Genomic DNA, 21,605 nt, shown 5'->3' on the forward strand with positions numbered 1-21,605 from the left:
CTACCCACCCCTCCTCTACCCACCCCTCCTCTACCCACCCCTCCTCTACCCACCCCTCCTCTACCCACCCCTCCTCTACCCACCCCTCCTCTACCCACCCCTCCTCTACCTACCCCTCCTCTACCCACCCCTCCTCTACCCACCCCTCCTCTACCCACCCCTCCTCTACCCACCCCTCCTCTACCCACCCCTCCTCTACCCACCCCTCCTCTACCCACCCCTCCTCTACCCACCCCTCCTCTACCCACCCCTCCTCTACCTACCCCTCTATCTTGTCTTGCGCATCGTGCAGGCAGCAGATGCCCTGTGATTGGCTATGTTGTTTAGGACGCAGCTATTGGTCAGTTGGGCTAGTTTAGAGTTCAGGGCTCCAGTCCTTCTGCCCCAGCGGCCCTCCTCATCTTCATCCCTGTTGTCGTCTCTCTCCTCCTCACTCTCCTCGTCACTGCGTTCATCCTTGTCCAGCTGGAGACATGGGAGAGGGGGAGGAAGGGGGGGGGTTAACTTTGACCTACAGAAGCATTTGAGCCCAGCAACCCCCACCATCTTAACCCCCCACCCAGGGTCCCACTCCACTCCCCCACCCCCCTACCCTCCCAGCCCCCCTACCCTCCCAGCCCCCCTACCCTCCCTGCCCCCCTACCCTCCCTGCCCCCATACCCTCCCAGCCCCCCTACTCTCCCAGCCCCCCTACCCTCCCTGCCCCCCTACCCTCCCAGCCCCCCCTACCCTCCCTGCCCCCATACCCTCCCAGCCCCCCTACCCTCCCAGCCCCCCTACTCTCCCAACCCCCCTACCCCCTCACCTCTCCCTGCAGCAGGAGCCGGTGGGCCATGCGCAGGATGAGCGCGGCCCAGAACATGTGCAGCCCCAGCAGCACCAGAAGCAGGGCGTTGAAGAAGTAGTACCCAGCGAAGGGCTGGAACTGCTGCATGGACACCACCAGGGTGGTGTGGATGATCCTGGGACAGACACACACACCACACACACCACACACACACCACACACACACCACACACACACCACACACACACCACCACACACCACACACACACCACACACACACCACCACACACCACACACACACCACACACACACCACCACACACCACACACCACACACACACCACCACACACCACACACACACCACACACACACCACCACACACCACACACACACCACACACACACCACCACACACCACACACACACCACACACACACCACCACACACCACACACCACACACACACCACACACACCACACACACCACACACACACCACACACACCACCACACACACATGCCACCATACATACCACCATAAATGCTACCAGTTCAGTGCTTTAGGTTCAATAATGAGACACTGGAGATATGTGTTTCTGCAGTGTGCTGTGTTGCTGAGGTCAGACTGTGTGTGTGTTATGTGTATGCATGGTGTGTGCTACCAGAGGGGAAAGACAAGCAGGCGTGTGAGGATGAAGGTCACGGCAAAGATGATGAAGAGGCCATCACACACCCTCCTCCAGCCCGTCCCATAGTGCAGCATCTTAGCAAACTGAGCCCGGACACACACACACATACACACACACACACCACACACACATACACACACACACCACACACACATACCACTAGTGAGTGAATGTGTTGCACCTCCAGGACTGCTCTGTGATATAGTGAGTGAATGTGTTGCACCTCCAGGACTGCTCTGTGATATAGTGAGTGAATGTGTTGCACCTCCAGGACTGCTCTGTGATATAGTGAGTGAATGTGTTGCACCTCCAGGATGACGTCAGAGGCGTCGTGCAGTAGCAGCACCAGGGTTCCCACCCGGACGTAGTTGGAGACGTAGGAGAAGCCCAGCAGGAAGCTGGTGGCCAGGTGGTGCAGCACCTGCTCCTTGAAGTCCTGCAGCAAAACACCACAACACCATCACACCATCACACCACAACACCACAACACCATCACACCACAACACCACAACACCATCACACCACAACACCATCACACCACAACACCATCACACCTCAACACCATCACACCATCACACCATCACACCACAACACCATCACACCACAACACCATCACACCATCACACCACAACACCATCACACCACAACACCATCACACCATCACACCACAACACCATCACACCATCACACCACAACACCATCACACCACAACACCATCACACCATCACACCACAACACCACAACACCATCACACCATCACACCACAACACCATCACACCATCACACCATCACACCACAACACCACAACACCATCACACCACAACACCATCACACCACAACACCACAACACCATCACACCATCACACCACAACACCACAACACCACAACACCACAACACCACAACACCATCACACCATCACACCACAACACCACAACACCATCACACCACAACACCACAACACCATCACACCACAACACCACAACACCATCACACCACAACACCATCACACCACAACACCATCACACCTCAACACCATCACACCATCACACCATCACACCACAACACCATCACACCACAACACCATCACACCATCACACCACAACACCATCACACCACAACACCATCACACCATCACACCACAACACCATCACACCATCACACCACAACACCATCACACCACAACACCATCACACCATCACACCACAACACCACAACACCATCACACCATCACACCACAACACCATCACACCATCACACCATCACACCACAACACCACAACACCATCACACCACAACACCATCACACCACAACACCACAACACCATCACACCATCACACCACAACACCACAACACCACAACACCACAACACCACAACACCATCACACCATCACACCACAACACCACAACACCATCACACCACAACACCATCACACCATCACACCACAACACCATCACACCACAACACCATCACACCATCACACCACAACACCATCACACCACAACACCATCACACCATCACACCATCACACCACAACACCACAACACCATCACACCATCACACCATCACACCATCACACCACAACACCACAACACCATCACACCATCACACCACAACACCATCACACCACAACACCATCACACCACAACACCATCACACCGCACCCAGCACATCCAGCAGGCACCAAGCAACCGTCACTAAGTAACCAGACAATACAGAGACCAAGTCATCAAGCGACCAGGCAGAACAGTCACAAGTGTGTTGGTCCAGGTGATGAAGCCACATGGCCCAGCCTCGGGAGCAGACAGGAAGTGAGGCGCAGGAAGTGTAGGTACCTTCCTCTTGACATCCACAGACACGCGGAGCAGCAGAGACAGGTAAAAGCCCAGCTCCAGCTGGTAGTACCAGTAGTGGGCTCTCTCTAGATGCTGAGCACACACACACATACATATTGTATACATAGTGTACACACACACACACATTTATATATTCAACATAGTTGTAACATACAAGGGGGTGCAACATCAACCTGCTCACCTGTAGAGGATAACCCTTCCAGCACTCCCTTTGGTCCCAGAACCAGGGCCTCTGGGGGGGGGGGGGGGGTACAGTCATGGGGAGGGTTAACGGGGGAGTGAGGGGAAAGTTTCCATGACCTTCCATCCACAATCACCACTCATTAGAACACACATCAGAACTGTTAAAGCTCTACGGACATGGAAAACATAACAGCCATACTATTGTTATCAGAAAGTATAATGTCATAAATGTGTTCCCATGGTGGATGAAACATTAGAAACTAGCTAATCACGGGAAGATTCCATAATCACTGCACGCATTCTAAACATTCCACGAGCATCTGGCTATTATCACAATGCTGCCTACATCAGAAACTGACCAATCACAAAACCCACCTGCCCTGGTAAGTGTATCAAATCTGAAACATGATAAGCTATCAGCTGTCTTTTCAAAATAAAAACAAATTCCTCATAACTTTCCTAATTCCTACTTTAGTCTCACATGAGTGACATCACGTGTGATATCACATGAGTGACATCATGAGTGACATCATGAATTACATCACAAGTGACATCACATGAGTGACATCAGATTTTGACCTTTAAAGTTTATGTAACAATAATAATAGAGCTCAGAGGCTTGCTGCCAGTATCAATACAATACATGCGTGCCAGAACCCAGAACACTCACATCGATCAGAACCGCCAGTCCTGACAGGAACGCTGAGATGTAAAACAAAAACCTCCAACTGAAAAACACCAGAAACATTTTAGAAATTAGATCATCAGATGGGGCATCAGATGGCCGAGCAGTTAGGGAGTCGGACAATTAATCAGAAGGTTGTTGGTTCGATTCCCGGCCGTGCCAAATGACGTTGTGTCCTTGGGCAAGGCACTTCACCCTACTTGCCTCGGGGGGAATGACCCTGTACTTACTGTAAGTCGCTCTGGATAAGAGCGTCTGCTAAATGACTAAATGTAAATGTAGATGCTGTGTGATATTCCTGGAGAGAAAGAGGTCACTTCTGGAGTAAAGAGGTCACTTCCTGGAGAGAATAAGTCACGCCCTGGAGGAAGAGGAGGAGGGACTTACGACGCTTCACCACACTTCCTGACGGGGCTGGGTCGGTCCTGGTTTCTACGGTGACGGAACCAGGTGTCCACCTGCTTTTGGGTCTTATCACATTGTGACATTAGAGTGATGATGTCACTCTGGGACATGAAGTCAGGGAGGGAGAGACAGGAAATCAAACAGAGAACATGTTGAATTAGAGAGATATTCTAAATCCTAATTATACTAAGAATAAGAAGAACATTATATGATATTGTACTTACACTAAAGATAAGTTGTGTGTGTTTGCAAGGCCGTGCTCGTGTGTGTGTGAGTCTCACCTGGGAGGGCTGACTGCTGTGTTGAGTGTAGAAGCGCTCCAGTGTGGGGGAGGGTGGAGGGGGGGGTCTGTTCCTCACCCCAAGGTACCTTGCCAGGGGCGGGGCCACAACCCTGGGGGGGGGGGGGTGGATATTAGACACCATTACCTGCTACAACACATGATACCAAGGAGCACATGTGACACATTGGACACATGACCAGTGGTGAGTGTGTATGTGTTCGTGCGTGGGAGTGTGTGTGTGTATGAGTGTGTGTATGTATGAGAGTGTGTGTGTAGTGAGTGTGTGTCCTCGTGCCTGAACATGCCCCATTAAACAAGCCCATTGTTGACCGTTAACAATGTCTTCTCTGGTTACCGTGGGAGACTGTAGCCATAGTGACAGACAAAGCGCTCCTTCCTTCCCTGTCTCTCACCCAGGCGCTAACACCTGCTGTCAGCATTCCCTAAGGGACCGATGCTAACACCTGCTCAGCATATTCCCCATTGAGGTGTGCTAATGCTAACAAAGCACCTGCCAATGAGTCTGCAGGTGGAAAGAGCAGGTCCATTAGCCTGACAGCCTCCACCAATGAGGACCGAGCTGTTCCCTAACCACCGCTGCTGGTTGTTGGATGAGCATTTGTGGATCGAGAGGTTGCAGGTTCAAATTCTCCAGTACATTGCTTTGGATAAAAGCATCTGCTAAATGAGCACATTATTGTTGCTACTAGAGAGGAGAATCCCTCGCTGGTCTGGACACCAGAACACCCTGACTGGGAAAACATAAACTCATTCTGTTAGTCTTTCTGTCTCATACAATCTCTCTCTTGTTTGTCTGTTAGTTTTTCTCTCTCCTTTTCCTCTTCCTCCCCCTCTCTCCCTGTTTCCATCTTCCTCTGTCCCTCCCCCTCTATATCCCTCTACCCCCTCCCCCCTCCCCCTCTCCATACCTCCCCCCCTCCCCCTCTCCATCACTCTACCCCCTCCCTCCCCCTCTCCATCCCTCTACCCCCTCCCTCCCCCTCTCCATCCCTCTCCCCCTACCTCTCGTAGGCACAGCGGAGGGTTATGAAGGCCAGGGCCAGAGGCAGGGCCAGCAGGAGGTCGCGGGGTCGAGGCTGGTCTGCCCCCAGCTGCTCCAGGTCCTCCCAGCTCACCCCTGGAGGAAGCCAGAACCACTGGGGCCACAGGTCCACCTCGGGCATGCTGGGGCCGTGTCAGAGCAACCATTTGTTTTACATCCAGTAAGCTACTGATGAATTGTTTCATATCGTATTTCGATCTTATCAGGCATAACTAAGACGCCGTCAGGCTGAGACTGTGCATTATATTTTACTTTATCAGATCATAAAGTTCAAGTAGCTTTTATCATCATTTCAATCAAATACAGCTAGTACAGTGCACAGTGAAATGAAAAAAAATCCTCCAGGATCTCGGTGCTACATAAAACAACATACAACAACACATTATTTTAGTCTATTGCAGAAATTCTAAAGGTATTTCACTATTACATTAATGTAATCTCTTTCCGACAACTTGACAGCCCAATAACCCTCCAGTCTATAACACCCATACAAACTTGAGGAATTGTAAATGACATGCGCAAACAACGACTCACCGCATATCTGCTTCTTATGAACACAAGATGATTAAAAGTCTCGGTGAAACGCAGTGGCGTAAAACGGCCAGTCCGACTTGTTGCTTCGAGGTCATAAAAGCGGTGTGATGAAGAGAGAGCTTTCTGCGGTAACCGACCCCGGTGAGGCGCTGATACAGACTGCCCCTTTGATGCTGAAGCAGCTCGAGGTGAAAGGGGTGTGTCCGCTCGAGAGGAGTTCAGGAGTAGGCGACATCACAACAACAGCTGAGTTCACAAATAGACTCTGAACAAGTTCGCAAGTTTCCAGTTCATAAATGTTTGTAGGCCTACTTAAGAGAGAAATAATATTATATATTTCTAAAACAGACAAATTGTCAAATTCCTCAATTTCTCCGTCCGTTTCTCCGTCCGTTTCTCCGTCCGTTTCTCCGTCCGTTTCTCCCGCCCTATGCACGACGCAGCAGTCACACCAGCGCTCCACATCGAGAATAACGTTTCATCAAACCGAGATCCATGGGAGGATGAGGGGTCGAAAGCGAAGTCATCTTATACAGCAGATCAGGCTGATCTGTTTTCTTAAAGAGAAACGAACGGACTTTCGTTTATGAAGATATATTTTTTCATAGAATAAACGAATTCCTTGGCACCGGACAGCAGGAGTGAATAATAAACCCATACCAGGCGTTGCCGTGGAGATGTACAGGGATTGTATATTGCAAGGACATGTTGGCTGTATTCTAATTAGAGTTCAAGAAAGTTCAACTCCACAAACATGTCAGCCACACCCTGCCACAGTATGTGTGATTCTATCTGGATTGCTGCATCTCTTGGCCTACAAGTTCTTCAGTCAGTCTCCAAATCGATATCACTGCTGTTCATCGTGTCTGTACAAGGTTAGATCAGATTAGGCACATTGTTGGTTCATTCTGCATTAAACCTCAAAGATCCCCATGTAGATATACAAACGGAAGAACCTGTTCTGTTCAGGAGACATGGCAAAGCTTTATTTGATTACTAAAGTACATCACAATTTACAGGATTTACAGGTTTAGAATCGGAAAACTATCAAAACATCTGGACCATCCACAGGTTCTATAGAACACATCTGGTCCACTGCATTAGCTCTAACAGCATTAGGATTATGAAACTAAATCAGGAGAATGTTTTTCTAAAGTTTTGTCTGGAAGACTAGATCTGCAAGAACAGGAACTCTTCAGGAAGAAAACAAATTAATTTACTCTGCACACCTGCAGGAAGCAGCTATACTGGGAACACCCACACACCCTAAACCAGCCCATGGTCCAGACCCTGCCTCTCTAGTGCCTCCCTGTGGCCAGGCCAGGCCCCTGCCACCAGGCTCCTGTAGGGGTCCAGCAGCACGCGCACGCAGCGCCCCAACAGGACCAGCAGCAGGAAGAGGAGAAGCCCCAGGAAACAGAGCGTGGCAACCGGCTCCGTGTGACCCACTGTGACGGTGGGGGGTCTGGGGAGCCCCGCCTCTGAGCCTAGCCCCGCCCCCGGACACAGCCACGCCCCCAGGCCCCGGGTGGACGGCTTGTGGTGCAGCCAGCTTGGAGCATCTGTCATCCTGGACCAGGAGGTAGGGAGGCTCCTTGTTTTGTCTGTGAGTCCTTCAATCACATCACTTGTTCTATCCTCCTGCAGTCTCTCTACCCAGAATGCCTCAGTACTGGTGTCTCTACCCAGAATTCCTCAGTACTGAGGAGGAAGGGTGTTGAGGGATCCAGGTCTGAGGAGGAGAGAGAAACACAATTCCTTTAGTCTGACCACCAACAAATACTGCTGTACTATGCAGTTCTGATCCTTGCTATCCATCTTCTTTGGATAATAGCGTTTGCTAAATGAATACAATGTAACGTTCCAGCAAAGATCAATGCAAACATAGATACCTTAGTCTCCTGCCCCAGTGTCCTGCCCCGGTCTCCTGGTTGTCCCTGGTTACAGCAGATTCCGTTAATGTGTTCTAGAACCAGGTAGAGTCCTTCTGAATGAGACTGTTCTAGAACCAGGTAGAGTCCTTCTGAATGAGACTGTTCTAGAACCAGGTAGAGTCCTTCTGAATGAGACTGTTCTAGAACCAGGTAGAGTCCTTCTGAATGAGACTGTTCTAGAACCAGGTAGAGTCCTTCTGAATGAGACTGTTCTAGTTGCAGTGTCCGCCCACTCCCCTGCCTCCCAACATGCATCAGCCTCTGTGTATTCACTGTCCCCACCACCCTCCTCCTTACCAACCCCTCTCTCGCTGTCACACACACACATAAACAGACATAATCACACATATGTGCGATGACTTTCACGACACACACAGCCTCACACACACACACACACTCACACACACACACTTAAAGGCTGTGAATGTAAGGATTATAAATGTATAAATGACAGAATCTTCTATGGATCTGAGGGTCTGCCTGGCTCCAGGGATGCTGGGAAGACTGTCCTCATGTGGTGGCCCGAGGCCTGCTGCTCGTCCAAACCAGAATCCATTAAACTGGAACACAAGAGCCTCAGCCTCCTGCTGAAAGGGCTCAGTCAACAGGCTAACACAGTGAATGTCTGAGCTACAGTTATAGAAGCTTCAGTTTTAGAGCCACGTTACAATAGAATCTAATAGAAGAGAATCTCAGTAGCATAGGATGAAAGATACAGTTATATAAACGAAGCTGCAGTTATATAAGCTGCAATTAACACACCACAGGCCTGACATACACAAATCTGGAGCATAAAAATACAAGAAACTAAAGGCTTTCAATAGCCTTGAATTCGACCCAGTATGGGTTGATTAAATAAACAATTAATGATTAATTAACAACCCATTATGCTGTGGCAGCAAAATGCCCTTCCTCAGAGCAGCATGGGGCAGGAGGAGGAGGAGGAGGAGGAGAGGGGGTGGAGAGGGGGAGGGGAGGAGAGGAGGTGGAGGAGAGGGGGAGGAAAGGAGGGGGGTGGAGGGGAGGGGGAGGAGAGGTGAAGGAGAGGAGGGGGCTTTTTGGGAGCCCTGATCTCAGAGGAACACCCACAATGCACCTGGGACTGGCAGGTACAGGCCTCGAGCCCAGGGCTCATCTTGTCTGTCATGACAGTTTTGGAAGATTCAGAGGACTGACAACCTCTATATTAAGTATTTGACCTAATATATTCTCTGAAGTGTAGGTTTAACTGAACGTGTCCTCTTGAAAGTGTTCCCACTAGAGGAATCATGGGATCTTACACCTCAGGTTTCTCCTTCTAAACCACCAACCAGGATTCAATACAACGTGATCCAACCCTTAATACCAGAATAAGCACTGATATGATACTATGAGCTGCACACTTTCTGTCCTGGTTGTTTCAGATGTCTGTCCTGTAGCACCACTAGGGTGCAACACCAGCCTCCGGTTTGTGTGTGTATGAGAGGCCAGGGTAGAGGCCAGGCTGGAGGGCAGTGTGGAGGCCAGGCTGGAGGCCAGGGTGGAGGCCAGGGTGGAGGCCAGGGTGGAGGCCAGGGTGGAGGCCAGGCTAGAGGCCAAGGTGGAGGCCAGGGTGGAAGCCAGGCTAGAGGCCAAGGTGGAGGCCAGTGTGGAGGCCAGGCTAGAGGCCAAGGTGGAGGCCAGGGTGGAAGCCAGGCTAGAGGCCAGGGTGGAGGCCAGGGTGGAGGCCAGGCTAGAGGCCAAGGTGGAGGCCAGGCTATAGGCCAAGGTGGAGGCCAAGGTGGAGGACAAGGTGGAGGCCAGGCTAGAGGCCAAGGTGGAGGCCAGTGTGGAGGCCAGGGTGGAGGCCAGTGTGGAGGCCAGGGTGGAGGCCAGGCTAGAGGCCAAGGTGGAGGCCAGGCTAGAGGCCAAGGTGGAGGACAAGGTGGAGGCCAGGGTGGAAGCCAGGGTGGAGGCCAGGCTAGAGGCCAAGGTGGAGGCCAGGCTGGAGGCCAGGGTGGAGGCCAGGGTGGAGGCCAGGCTGGAGGCCAGGGTGGAGGCCAGGGTGGAGGCCAGGGTGGAGGCCAGGCTGGAGGCCAAGGTGGAGGCCAGTGTGGAGGCCAAGGTGGAGGCCAGGCTGGAGGCCAGTGTGGAGGCCAAGGTGGAGGCCAGTGTGGAGGCCAAGGTGGAGGCCAGTGTGGAGGCCAAGGTGGAGGCCAGTGTGGAGGCCAGTGTGGAGGCCAAGGTGGAGGCCAGTGTGGAGGCCAGTGTGGAGGCCAAGGTGGAGGCCAGTGTGGAGGCCAAGGTGGAGGCCAGTGTGGAGGCCAGTGTGGAGGCCAAGGTGGAGGCCAGTGTGGAGGCCAAGGTGGAGGCCAGTGTGGAGGCCAAGGTGGAGGCCAGTGTGGAGGCCAGTGTGGAGGCCAAGGTGGAGGCCAGTGTGGAGGCCAGTGTGGAGGCCAAGGTGGAGGCCAGTGTGGAGGCCAAGGTGGAGGCCAGGCTGGAGCCCAGTGTGGAGGCCAGGGTGGAGGCCAGTGTGGAGTCTTGGTGCATTATCTTGTGGTTCCGCTGTCTCATTTGTGGGGGAAGACTACAGTGTTGGCTGGAGTTTTATTATTCTTATTGTTGTTTTATTTTAATACATACTTAGTATATGTATTAATACATGCATGCACAAGTGTATCTGTGTGTATTAGTGTTTGTATCTGTGTTTGTGTGTGAGTGTATCTATGAGTGTGTGTGTTTGTGTGTATCTGCGTGTGGGCGTATTCTGTACATTCCAGGCTTAGTGATCGTTCCTACAGCAGAGGCAACAGTCTTGAGGATTGTGGTCAGGTGAGTTTGAGGAGGTCCTACAGGTAATCAGGCTGGCAGTGTTACTATCCAACACAGAACAAGATGGAGCACAGGGAGCAGGTGGATGGTGACACTGTTTTATAAAGGTCAGTTGAATGTTGTCTGTTCACATGTTGGAGAGTATAGGGTTAGAGTACAGGGTTACTTATTTACTGCTAGTCCAGGGACTGATCTGATATTTACAATCCTTACAAGTGGAAATCATGTATGATCCTTTCAAATAGGGATAAATACTATTTGGGTTAAATTATGGGTTAATCCCAGGCTGTAAAACTTCAGATTTTTTCATAACCATCACATGAGTGATGTAAGTATGAAAACGGCAGATTGTAATGAATACAAGTTCCTCAAATAAATTATAGATACTGTATCATTGATCTGCTTTGATTTCATTTGAGTATTTTGACCCTCTATTGACTGGAGAGCAAATGGTAGCTGGTTAGCTTAGCTTTAGGTGTTCTAGCAGGCTGTGAGTTACAGCAGGTTAGCTTAGCTTTAGGTGTGGTGGTAGTCTGTGAACTACAACAGGTTAGCTTAGCTTTAGGTTTAGCAGTAGGAGTGTTGCACAACAAGATCCCAGTGTAAAACAATGAGACAGTCATGTTTCTGGAATGAACAGATGCCGTGGTACGTGTCACTGTCAGAGGCGAATCTTGGTGTTTGTTTGGCTTGAATTATGGTTGAACCAACCATGCTTTTAAATCATAGAATACAACTTTATTATCCATCCTGGATACACATGTGTCTTTGACACCACCTTCCATTAAACATATCACTTGCACATTCAAAATTTTCAAAATTTTATCTGTACATCCCCCAAATAACCTACATTCTACACATTCACCTAAAACATTCTACATGCATTCTATACATTCAATAAATATGTACATTCATTCTGTACATTTACTCACAACCAACCTGTTTCCACTGAACCAATCACGCGGCTCCTCACACCTGACATGTCTGAAAACAACAGCATTTCCTCTGACTTGAGAAGGTTTTCACAGACCACATAGGCAATACTGTTGTTAGGACTGAGCTTTCCTCAAAGTTTCCTCATTCCTGAGATGGTTTCCGACCCAGGAAACCAACCCTAGCACAAAAGCATCTCTGGAATTCTAACCCTGCGGGTGGTTTGTTACACAGAACTTTCTAGGAAGACGTCCTTGGAAGCTTTTCTGAAAAAATCTGCCACAAGAAATACCTGCCAGGTTATTGGATGAACCATCTACCTATCACAGGCTAACATCAACCCATGCCCATAGCTGCCAGTATTTCTCATAGGACAATGGACTGGTCTGAAACTGTTTGGTTCGGACAGAAACGAATGACTTGGAGCTTGGGAGATGGAGGTCTGCAAAGCTAGGGTTAGGGTTAATCCAGGTTAGTTCGGGTTAGTCTGGGTTATTCCGGTTTAGTCCGGGTTAGGGATTTGTAGTGCTGAGTTGCCAGAAAGGGGTTGTAGTTTTTAGCGGATTTGTAGTAGTGTTGTCCACTGTGAGGGTGTATGTCCACTGTGGGGGTATTCACAAGGCATACCACAAAGGCTGGTAGTAGCCTACTGATAATGATCTATTGGTAAAGTACAGTGGTTGGTATGAGTTCTGAGGCCTTGTTTTGCATATAAAAACATGTCATCTTGATGCCCATCTCTCCTGTAAACCTGTTAATCTCTCTCTATCAAGCACGTGGCCTCTAAAGGATGATGAAATGAGTCTTTCTGGGGAGAAAGAGAAGGGGGCCACTGACTTGAACATGAGCCTGTTTGGAGAACATGACATGAACACCAATTCTAAGAGGTAAGATGAGAATCCATAATTGTTAAGGACTGTCTGTTGAGGACTGTCTGTTGAGGACTGTCTGTTAAGGACTGTTGTCCATCTCTGAGCTCGGCTACACTTCCATTCAAAATCTCAAAAAACAATTGCTGGTATTTATGCCATATCACAACCAATCACAAAGGCTTGTGGCACATCAACTTGCATAGTAAATACCACACCACTGCCCAATTTGTTTACATACCTTACAGCACAAGCGATGGGAGGGTAATATTAAAGCACTTCACCAATGTTTCCCAATGCGGATGTTGTTGAAATTAATGAACTCGAATATCCTACCTGAAATGTTGTAGGTCAGCACAACATCCAATGTCAAGTACATGTATAAGATAACGTAGATATACAGTACCAGTCAAAAGTTTGGACACATGGGAAAATATGTCCAAACGTTTGACTGGTACTGTAGATAAATTAAGATATGATTAAAAACAATTTGCTCTCAAAAAAGGCAGCGACTCCATTGTTCAGTTCCCCCTTGTTACTCGCGCCACAATCCAAATCACAAAGCGTGTGTCAAGTTACCAATAAGTGGCTAAGATGCCAATCTGAATCGTTACATTTGAAAAATAAAAAAATATCAGGGAAGCATTGAAACAATGATCATCATTCTTTAAATATTAACAAAAAGGCTATTTGGCTCATACAAAGGTTTCTTCCAATACACAGCTTTTACACCTGTTACAGCACTGCTATGCTTGTGTACTATATCGTATCAGACATCACAAAATATTTGGGTGGAACATCTGTAGTGGATTGTGGTGGTTATTTGAATTTCTTTTTTTGGATTTTTTTAGAAACTGTAACTCATCTATTACAATTGTGGTTTTTAATTGTGAAAACATCAATCGTCACAACATATGAGAGACTGAAGGTATGTTTGTGTTGTGTTGAAGCCCAATCCAGCAGGAGAGACCAGCCTCACCTGTACCCAGCTGTGTGTCCATGAAGAGTGACTGGTCTATGGAGGCACCTATTGTGTTTGGAGACAAACATATTACTACTGAAGGGTAAGAAGATATGTGGCATTGTGTAGTATTAACAGTAAGGTAAGGTCATTTTTCAATTATCCTCAAAGGGTGATTTGTTGCACAGCCAGTAGAGCATACAATCCATTCACAAACAATTAACTAAAAAAACATGTAACACAAATATAGAATGACATATTGTAATTCCAAAGGACACTAGCAGCAGCGACAAATACATTTTGTATGTGTTGGTCCTGCACCTTGCAGATTATATCTCTAACCAGATTGAAGTGTGTGATGGGATGTCTGGTGTTCATGTTTGTGTTCATCTTAAACAGATGCGAGTCTCAGAGGAACAGTATCCAGAATGTGCTCACTGGAACCCTGCAGAGAAGTAAGATACTCCATAATTAGTCAATGTAGGACCCTTGATTGTTGTTCATGAACATAATCCATCTGGTATCATCATATCAAACTGAATGTTTTGTCTTTGATGTCAATCACTTCATCTAAGAAACCAAAACCCTGTCAATAAACCTCTTTCCTAGATGCCTCTTTGTCTTTCTTGGATGAGCTGAGCCTTGAACTCAAATCAGAACTGAAGAGAAAGTTTCATACTGTTATCGAGGGAATTGATCAACATGGAAAGCCAACTCTCCTCAGTGATATCTACACAGATCTCTACATCACAGAGGGGGAGAGTGGAGAGGTCAATTATGAACATGAGGTGAGACATATTCAGACAGCATTCAGGAAGTCGGCAAGACAAGAGACACCCATCAAATGCAACGACATCTTTAAACCCTCAGCTGGACGAGACACACCAGAACACACCATCCGAACTGTTCTGACAAAGGGAGTGGCTGGAATTGGAAAAACAGTTTCTGTGGCAAAGTTCATCATGGACTGGGCTGACGGAAAAGCCAACCAGGAAATCCAGCTCATCTTCCCGCTCCCGTTCCGAGAACTGAATTTGATGGCCGGAGAAGAGATCAGTCTGATTGGACTGCTTCGTCCCTTCTCTGCAGGATTCACAGAAACAGGGATCTTCATCCGTGACGCAAGCAACATTCTGTTTGTCTTCGACGGTTTGGATGAGTGCCGACTCCCTTTAGCCTTCACAGATAACAGGAGCCGGTGTGACATCACAGAGTCCACCTCAGTGGATGTGTTGCTGACCAACCTCATCCAGGGGAACTTGCTTCCCTCTGCCCTCGTCTGGATTACCACTCGACCTGCAGCAGCCAATCAGATCCCTTCTGAGTGTGTTGACCGAGTAACGGAGATAAGAGGGTTCAATGACCCACAGAAGGACGAGTACATCATGAAGAGATGCAGTGATGAGATGCTGGCCAGGAGAATCATCTCACACATCAAGACATCAAGAAGTCTTTACATCATGTGCCACATACCAGTCTTCGCTTGTATTTCTGTTACAGTCCTTGAACACATGCTGAGATCAGAGAAGAGGGGCAAGATGCCCAAGACCCTGACTGAGATGTACACACACTTCCTGGTGTTGCAGACCAAACAGAAGAAAGTGAAGTATCAGAAGAAAACTGAGGCAGATGCAGACTGGGATGAAGAGAGCATTCGGAGCATTCTGTCCCTGGGAAAACTGGCCTTTCACCAGCTGGACAAAGGCAATCTGATTTTCTATGGGGAGGACCTGAGAGAGTGTGGAATTAATGCCTGTGATGCCTCAGTATACTCAGGAGTGTTCACACAGATCTTTAGAGAGGAAAGTCAAATCTTCCAGGAGAAGGTGTTCTGCTTTGTCCATCTGAGCTTTCAGGAGTTTCTGGCAGCTGTGTTTGTGTTTCTCTCATTCATCATCAACAACAAGAATCCAATGGCTGAACATCAAACCCTTTGCGGCACAATGCTGACCTTCTTGAATATACCTGCCACCCCACCCAAGTCTTTCTACAAGAGTGCTGTGGACAAGGCCTTGCAGAGCAAGAATGGACAGCTGGACCTTTTCCTCCGCTTCCTCCTGGGCCTCTCACTGGAGTCCAATCAGAAGCTCCTCCAAGGGCTACTGAGACAGACAAGAAGCAGCTCACTGAGCCACGAGGAGACCGTCAGGTACATCAAGGAGAAGATCAGGGAAAATCCCTCTCCAGAGAGATGCATGAATCTGTTCCACTGTCTGAATGAACTCAATGACTGTTCTCTAGTTAATGAGATTCAATACTACCTGAGGTCAGGAAGTCTCTCCAGTGAGAAGCTCTCATCTACACAGTGGTCAGCTTTAGCCTTTGTTTTGCTGACTTCAGAAGAGAAGCTGGATGTGTTTGACCTGAAGAAATACTCCAGATCAGAGGAAGGTCTAATGGGGCTGTTGCCAGCGGTCAAAGCCTCCAGAAGTGCTCTGTAAGTATGAGGGACATTTTACTCTGTAAGTATGAGGGACATTTTAACTATTCATGGAATCACCATAAAAAGAGACCACTGGAGACCACTGAAGCTTTTTCTTTCGTTTTTCAAAAAGTTGAGAAGGACAAATTTGAATGAGGAACAGAAGGGTAAAATTTAAGAGGCCACTGCGATACTCTTCTGTTCTTCAGTCAAAATTGTCCTTTCTCAACTTATTTCTAAAAGAAAGAAAAAGATGCAGTGGTCTCTCTTTTTCCAGAGCTGTATATCAAACAATTTTCAGTGGCTATTTTATCAATACATGACAACAAGGAGCTGTCGATGTCACATGTTCTCCTGGTGATGTCAACATCCATCTCCTGGTGTCTTTCAGGCTGAATGACTGTAACCTCTCAGAACGGTGCTGTGAAGTGCTCGCTTCAGCTCTCCCCTCTTCAGCTCTTAGAGAACTGGACCTGAGTAGCAACGACCTGGGGGATTCAGGTGTGAAGCTGCTCTCTGCTGGACTGGGGAGTCCTCTCTGCAAACTGGAGACACTGAGGTCTGACTAATTAACTGACAATTCAACCACACATCAGACATTTGCATGCTTGAATTAGACAAAGTTGAAAAAGTTGAAAAAATAAACTCTGAGATGCAACTATTAGTTTCTGTTGATAAGTAGTGTGTGTTCCCTGTCCATCGAGAAGTGTATCAAACATCTTTGAATGAAACATTGATTTACCAACCAGAAACTATACTACACAGGGCAGTCAACTTCCTTACACCGAATAAAGGAAAATGTCAATCTTTAAAAAAATATTCTGACAATTGCATTCTAACTTCTCTGTTCTCCACAATGTTCACATGGTTTCATGTAATTGGACACACCAGCTAACATGAGGTCACAAGCTCAATATATTAGTGGTGGTGACCTCTGACCTCTGCTCAGATGAACATGTTAGGAGTGGTGACCCCTGACCTCTGCTCAGATGAACATGTTAGATGTCACTGCAGGAGAAGGAAGGATGTCACTGCAGGAGAAGAATTGTTTTGGTCATAGTTCAGCTCCAGCACCTTGAAAGATGAATGTAATATTAACAAATAAATGGACATGCATTCTCCCGGTGATGTCAACATGTTCTCCTGGTGTCTTTCAGGCTGAATGACTGTAACCTCTCAGCACGGTGCTGTGAAGCGCTGGCTTCAGCTCTCCCCTCTTCAGCTCTTAGAGAACTGGACCTGAGTAGCAACGACCTGGGGGATTCAGGCGTGAAGCTGCTCTCTGCTGGACTGGGGAGTCCTCTCTGCAAACTGGAGACACTGAGGTTAGTATTCATGTGTTACAACTGACAGTTAGGTATACATTTGTATGGCAACATGAATTTTTAGTATTATTGTTGAAAGTTCACAGCATTAACACTACTGGTTAGTCTACCGGGTAATAATCCCTTATGTGGGTTGTTAAACAGACACCAGTCACCTTGTAATCAACCCATCTGTGCATACACACTTTGCAGGCCCAAATGGATTCTGTGACGTTAACAATTATATTTCTACAGGTTGTCAGGCTGTCTGGTCAGAGAAGAAGGCTGTGCTTTTCTGGCCTCAGCTCTGAGGTCCAACCCCACCCCTCTGAGGGAACTGGACCTGAGCTACAATCACCCAGGAGAAAAAGGATTGGAGGATGTAATCTGCAGGCTGGACAAACTCAAGTAAGAAATGTTTGATGAACCAGTTTCCCTTTAATCTACGTCCACTCTTTGAGGGACTCCATCCTCCCTCTTTCCACAAGCTCTACGATGCTCTCAGCTTTCATTGACTTCCAAAGCTAATGTCTCTAGACAGAACACACCAGAATGAGATCAAATACAGTATAGAACTGGGTCTGGTTAACATTCTTTAAGTAAACTATATACCTCACAGTTTCTCTGCTTCTTCCGACAGCATAGATCATGGTGGAGAGGGGAGGATACGCCCTGTGCCCAGGAGATGTGAGTACTAGTTATGAAAATTAATCCTGTTTCATTTCTTGAACTGAACGGACATATTTATTATGTTCGTAGACCTATTATGGTTTGCACACGGAGATTATGGATGTCTTCTTTTAGCAGAATGAACAGTCTAGCACAAGGGAGATTTGAACCTGCAACCTTGTGATACCCAGTCAGATACACTAACCACTGAGCTATGAACCAGAGAGACAGCAACAGTGAGGGAGAAAGGGAGAAAGAGGGAGGGAGAGAGAGAATGGAAGGTGAGTGACATGAAGAGAGATTCTAATGTGAACGATGATGATCAGTCTGTGTCTTGGTCTCCCCCATCAGATGCCTGTGAGCTCACACTGGACCCAAACACAACAGACAGATTCCTTTTTCTGTCGGAGGAGAATAAAAAGGTGACACGGAGGAGAGAAGAGCAGCCTTATCCTCATCACCCAGAGAGATTTGTCAACTGGCCACAGGTGCTGTGTAAAGAGGGTCTGTCTGGTCGCTGTTACTGGGAGGTAGAGTGCTGTGGAGGAGGAGTCTCTATAGGAGGAACTTATAAAAGGATCATCAGGAAAGGAAAAGGTGAAGACTGTTGGCTCGGACACAATGACGTGTCCTGGAGTCTTGTCTGCGATGGGAACAGTTACTGTGTCTGGCACAACAACAAGAGCACCGACATACCTGTCCCCCCCTCAGGCTCCCACAGAGTAGGCGTGTATCTGGACTGGCCGGCCGGCACTCTGTCCTTCTACAGAGTCTCCTCTAACACACTGACCCACCTGTACACATTCCACAGCACATTCACTGAGCCCTTATATCCAGGGTTTTGGGTTAGGTTTGACTCCTCAGTGACCCTGTGTCCGGTAGAATAGCCCCCCTGGTCCTCAGAGCTGCAGTCTCACACTCATGTAACTGTCACAAGAGGCTATGTCTGCAGTGGTCGGTTTTAGCAATGCACTTTCTGATGTAAAGTTTGCAACTGAATACTAAGTAGAGTTCAATTACTGTATCTCTTGTTGAGATAGTGAGTGCTACCAGATTGGTGAATCAAAACATATTGTCTGGTACTATATCCCATAGATATATATAAACACTAGATGATACTATATCCAACCTACTGTAGGTCACTTACATACATGTACTCTGTAGGTCTATCAGGTCTCTAATGGCTGTAAAGGCCCCCACACGACAGGCAGTAACGTCACCTGGATATGTTACTTTGTACTGTGTTTAAAAAACAAATACAGCACACTTGAACTTGTGTGCTTCTTGTTTGTGTTTGTATGTGTTGGACTCTATGTCTGTACTATACAACCTGACAGTACAAATACAGCAAACCTGGACCTGTGCAGCAGTTATGGAGGTGTATAATTGTGTGTTGCATGGGTGTTATGATGAGGTATGTGTGTTACAGGCTGAGACCAGGTTCCTGTATAAACCTTTTCTCCTCTGGAACAGACTTCCTGTTTACATCAGAATATGATTGTTTTTGTCAGTCTTATGATTTCACTGCTGCACTAATTCACACTTGTCCAGTGGGGACCTCGCCCTCACTGTTACTGTTACATTGCAACTAGTGCTGTCAGTTTAACGCGTTATTAGCGGCGTTAACGCAAACCCAAATTAACGGCGTCAATTATTTTATCGCGCGATTAACTCTCTTTTTGGCCTAGCAAACTTTGTAGTTTTTTTCACATGCTGTTGCAACAACTACCGACGTTAGAAAAACTACAACACCACACCGGATCTAGCTAGACCGGAAACAAAACAACAGGCACGCCAAACACTCGTTTGGCTTGCGAGCTGGCTAAAGAGTAGTAGCAGAGCCCGTTTACGGATATTAGACATTCTCTGGTAGTAGGCTGACGTTACGTTTTGAGTGGATGACGAGCGCGAGATGCCGAAATGGATGCTAATAAGATTCTGAATGGAAAGTTTGCTTTTAAAAAGTTGCCAAATGGTTCTATTGACAAGACCAGTGATCTGTGTGTTTTGTCGTTGTAAACTGAGCTATCATCGCAGCACGTCCAGTCTGAAATACCACTTGATGGCCAAGCACACAGCTGATGCGAATTCTCTGCCCCCTCGTCTAAGCCAGGCGATTGCAATGTTGTTTTCAATAAAAAAAATATTTGCACAAAGCAATCCGAACCACTTTTCTATGTTGATGAGAGCATTAAAATTTGAAAAAGATTGGGACAAAAAGAAATCAGGGACATTTAGAATAGATACAAATGTGCGATTAATTGTGATTAATCGCGAGTTAACTATGACATTAATGCGATTAATCGCGATTAAATATTTTAATTGTTTGACAGCACTAAATGCAACATACAGTGAGTGATTTTGATAAAGTGAAGGCTGCTGTTCACCAGGTGTCTCAAAATGCCTTATCACAGACAATAGAGCTTCAACTATCATCTTTATTATTTAATCCAAAACAGCAAAATAGAATGCTAATCTTGTGTCTGAAGCACTTCTGAGATTCTAACTCACAAACAATTTTGACTTATTACATCCTGCTGACACATTGCAACACACTATAGAATAAAGGGATAACTGGTGGAAGTCTTCACAAAATATAATATAATTGTGTCATTGACATCATCCATAGCTGTCTATACAGCACTGGCATTTATATTTAGGACTTTCATCAGGAAGTTCTGGGCATCATTGGTGAGTTCATTCAGACACTTTTCAAGTATTGTGTAGGTGGTTCTAAATGAAAGGCCTGCTGCCAAGATGGAGCCAATTGGCAGGAATTGTAGACCTCCCTGTAAACTCTCAGAACAGTGTGTGCGAGAGAGAGACCTGGGAGATGGTGTGTGTGTGAGAAAGAGAGAGAGAGAGAGAGAGAGAGTGTGTGAGACCTGTGATAGGGCCTGAAGGCTCCAAAGGGCCCCAGCTGTTCTCCTCCCCTGGAGACCCTAACCCTGGAGACAGACTCAGCAGAGCGGAGCACCATCCTGGTCATCTCATCCACACCCTCCTTGATCTTCCTGCCCACGTCAGTCCTGGTCACCTCCTCAACAAGCTCACGTACACACATACACACACGCAAACGTGTGCGCTGCAGCACACCGTCCTCCCTGGTAGGAATGAGAAACGCAGGGACCCCTCCCCTCCTGCAGAGCTGAGATGTCTCCCTGCGGCCAGCTTGCTCCGACACCCCGGTGACGCATCGTGTTGGGCTGTACGGTGTACACTTTTCTCCTCTGTATGTACAGC

The 21,605-nt window shown here is 47.6% G+C and overlaps 2 protein-coding genes across 2 annotated transcripts; one reads left to right on the forward strand and one right to left on the reverse strand.

Annotated features, from left to right (window-relative positions):
* Nucleotides 1–267: 267 nt before the first annotated feature.
* LOC146272174 (ceramide synthase 2-like) lies at nucleotides 268–6,571 on the reverse strand. The gene is made up of 11 exons (XM_084706706.1): nucleotides 6,481–6,571; nucleotides 5,907–6,068; nucleotides 4,882–4,993; nucleotides 4,583–4,701; nucleotides 4,181–4,238; nucleotides 3,509–3,559; nucleotides 3,307–3,399; nucleotides 1,780–1,908; nucleotides 1,446–1,555; nucleotides 806–962; nucleotides 268–465 (listed from the first exon to the last, which is right to left on the reverse strand). The coding sequence occupies exons 1-11, from the start codon at nucleotides 6,483–6,485 to the stop codon at nucleotides 268–270; spliced, it is 1,194 nt and encodes a 397-aa protein (XP_084562832.1). The 5' UTR covers nucleotides 6,486–6,571.
* A 4,477-nt stretch (nucleotides 6,572–11,048) lies between these two features.
* Nucleotides 11,049–19,638, forward strand: LOC146272175 (protein NLRC3-like). Its single transcript, XM_084706693.1, has 10 exons — nucleotides 11,049–11,311; nucleotides 12,911–13,024; nucleotides 13,957–14,070; nucleotides 14,367–14,422; nucleotides 14,577–16,404; nucleotides 16,781–16,948; nucleotides 17,547–17,714; nucleotides 17,949–18,101; nucleotides 18,334–18,380; nucleotides 18,714–19,638. Exons 2-10 carry the CDS (start codon nucleotides 12,936–12,938, stop codon nucleotides 19,247–19,249), a joined length of 3,159 nt encoding a protein of 1,052 aa, XP_084562819.1. The 5' UTR covers nucleotides 11,049–11,311; nucleotides 12,911–12,935; the 3' UTR covers nucleotides 19,250–19,638.
* The last annotated feature ends 1,967 nt before the right edge of the window (nucleotides 19,639–21,605 follow it).

The sequence above is a fragment of the Hypomesus nipponensis genome, chromosome 10 (assembly GCF_054491055.1).
Source record: "Hypomesus nipponensis isolate SF chromosome 10, ASM5449105v1, whole genome shotgun sequence".
NCBI classification, from domain to species: Eukaryota; Metazoa; Chordata; class Actinopteri; order Osmeriformes; family Osmeridae; genus Hypomesus; species Hypomesus nipponensis.

Excerpts from the sequence above, each read along its gene's own strand:
- LOC146272175 (XM_084706693.1), top strand. The coding sequence starts at position 12,936 with ATGAGTCTTTCTGGGGAGAAAGAGAAGGGGGCCACTGACTTGAACATG. Across the intron at positions 14,071-14,366 it reads AAACATATTACTACTGAAGG|ATGCGAGTCTCAGAGGAACA; the intron begins GTAAGAAGATAT and ends CATCTTAAACAG. Across the intron at positions 16,405-16,780 it reads AAAGCCTCCAGAAGTGCTCT|GCTGAATGACTGTAACCTCT; the intron begins GTAAGTATGAGG and ends GGTGTCTTTCAG.
- LOC146272174 (XM_084706706.1), bottom strand. Across the intron at positions 3,560-4,180 it reads GACTGGCGGTTCTGATCGAT|AGGCCCTGGTTCTGGGACCA; the intron begins GTGAGTGTTCTG and ends CCCCCCCCCCAG. Across the intron at positions 1,556-1,779 it reads CCTCTGACGTCATCCTGGAG|TTTGCTAAGATGCTGCACTA; the intron begins GTGCAACACATT and ends GTCCGGGCTCAG.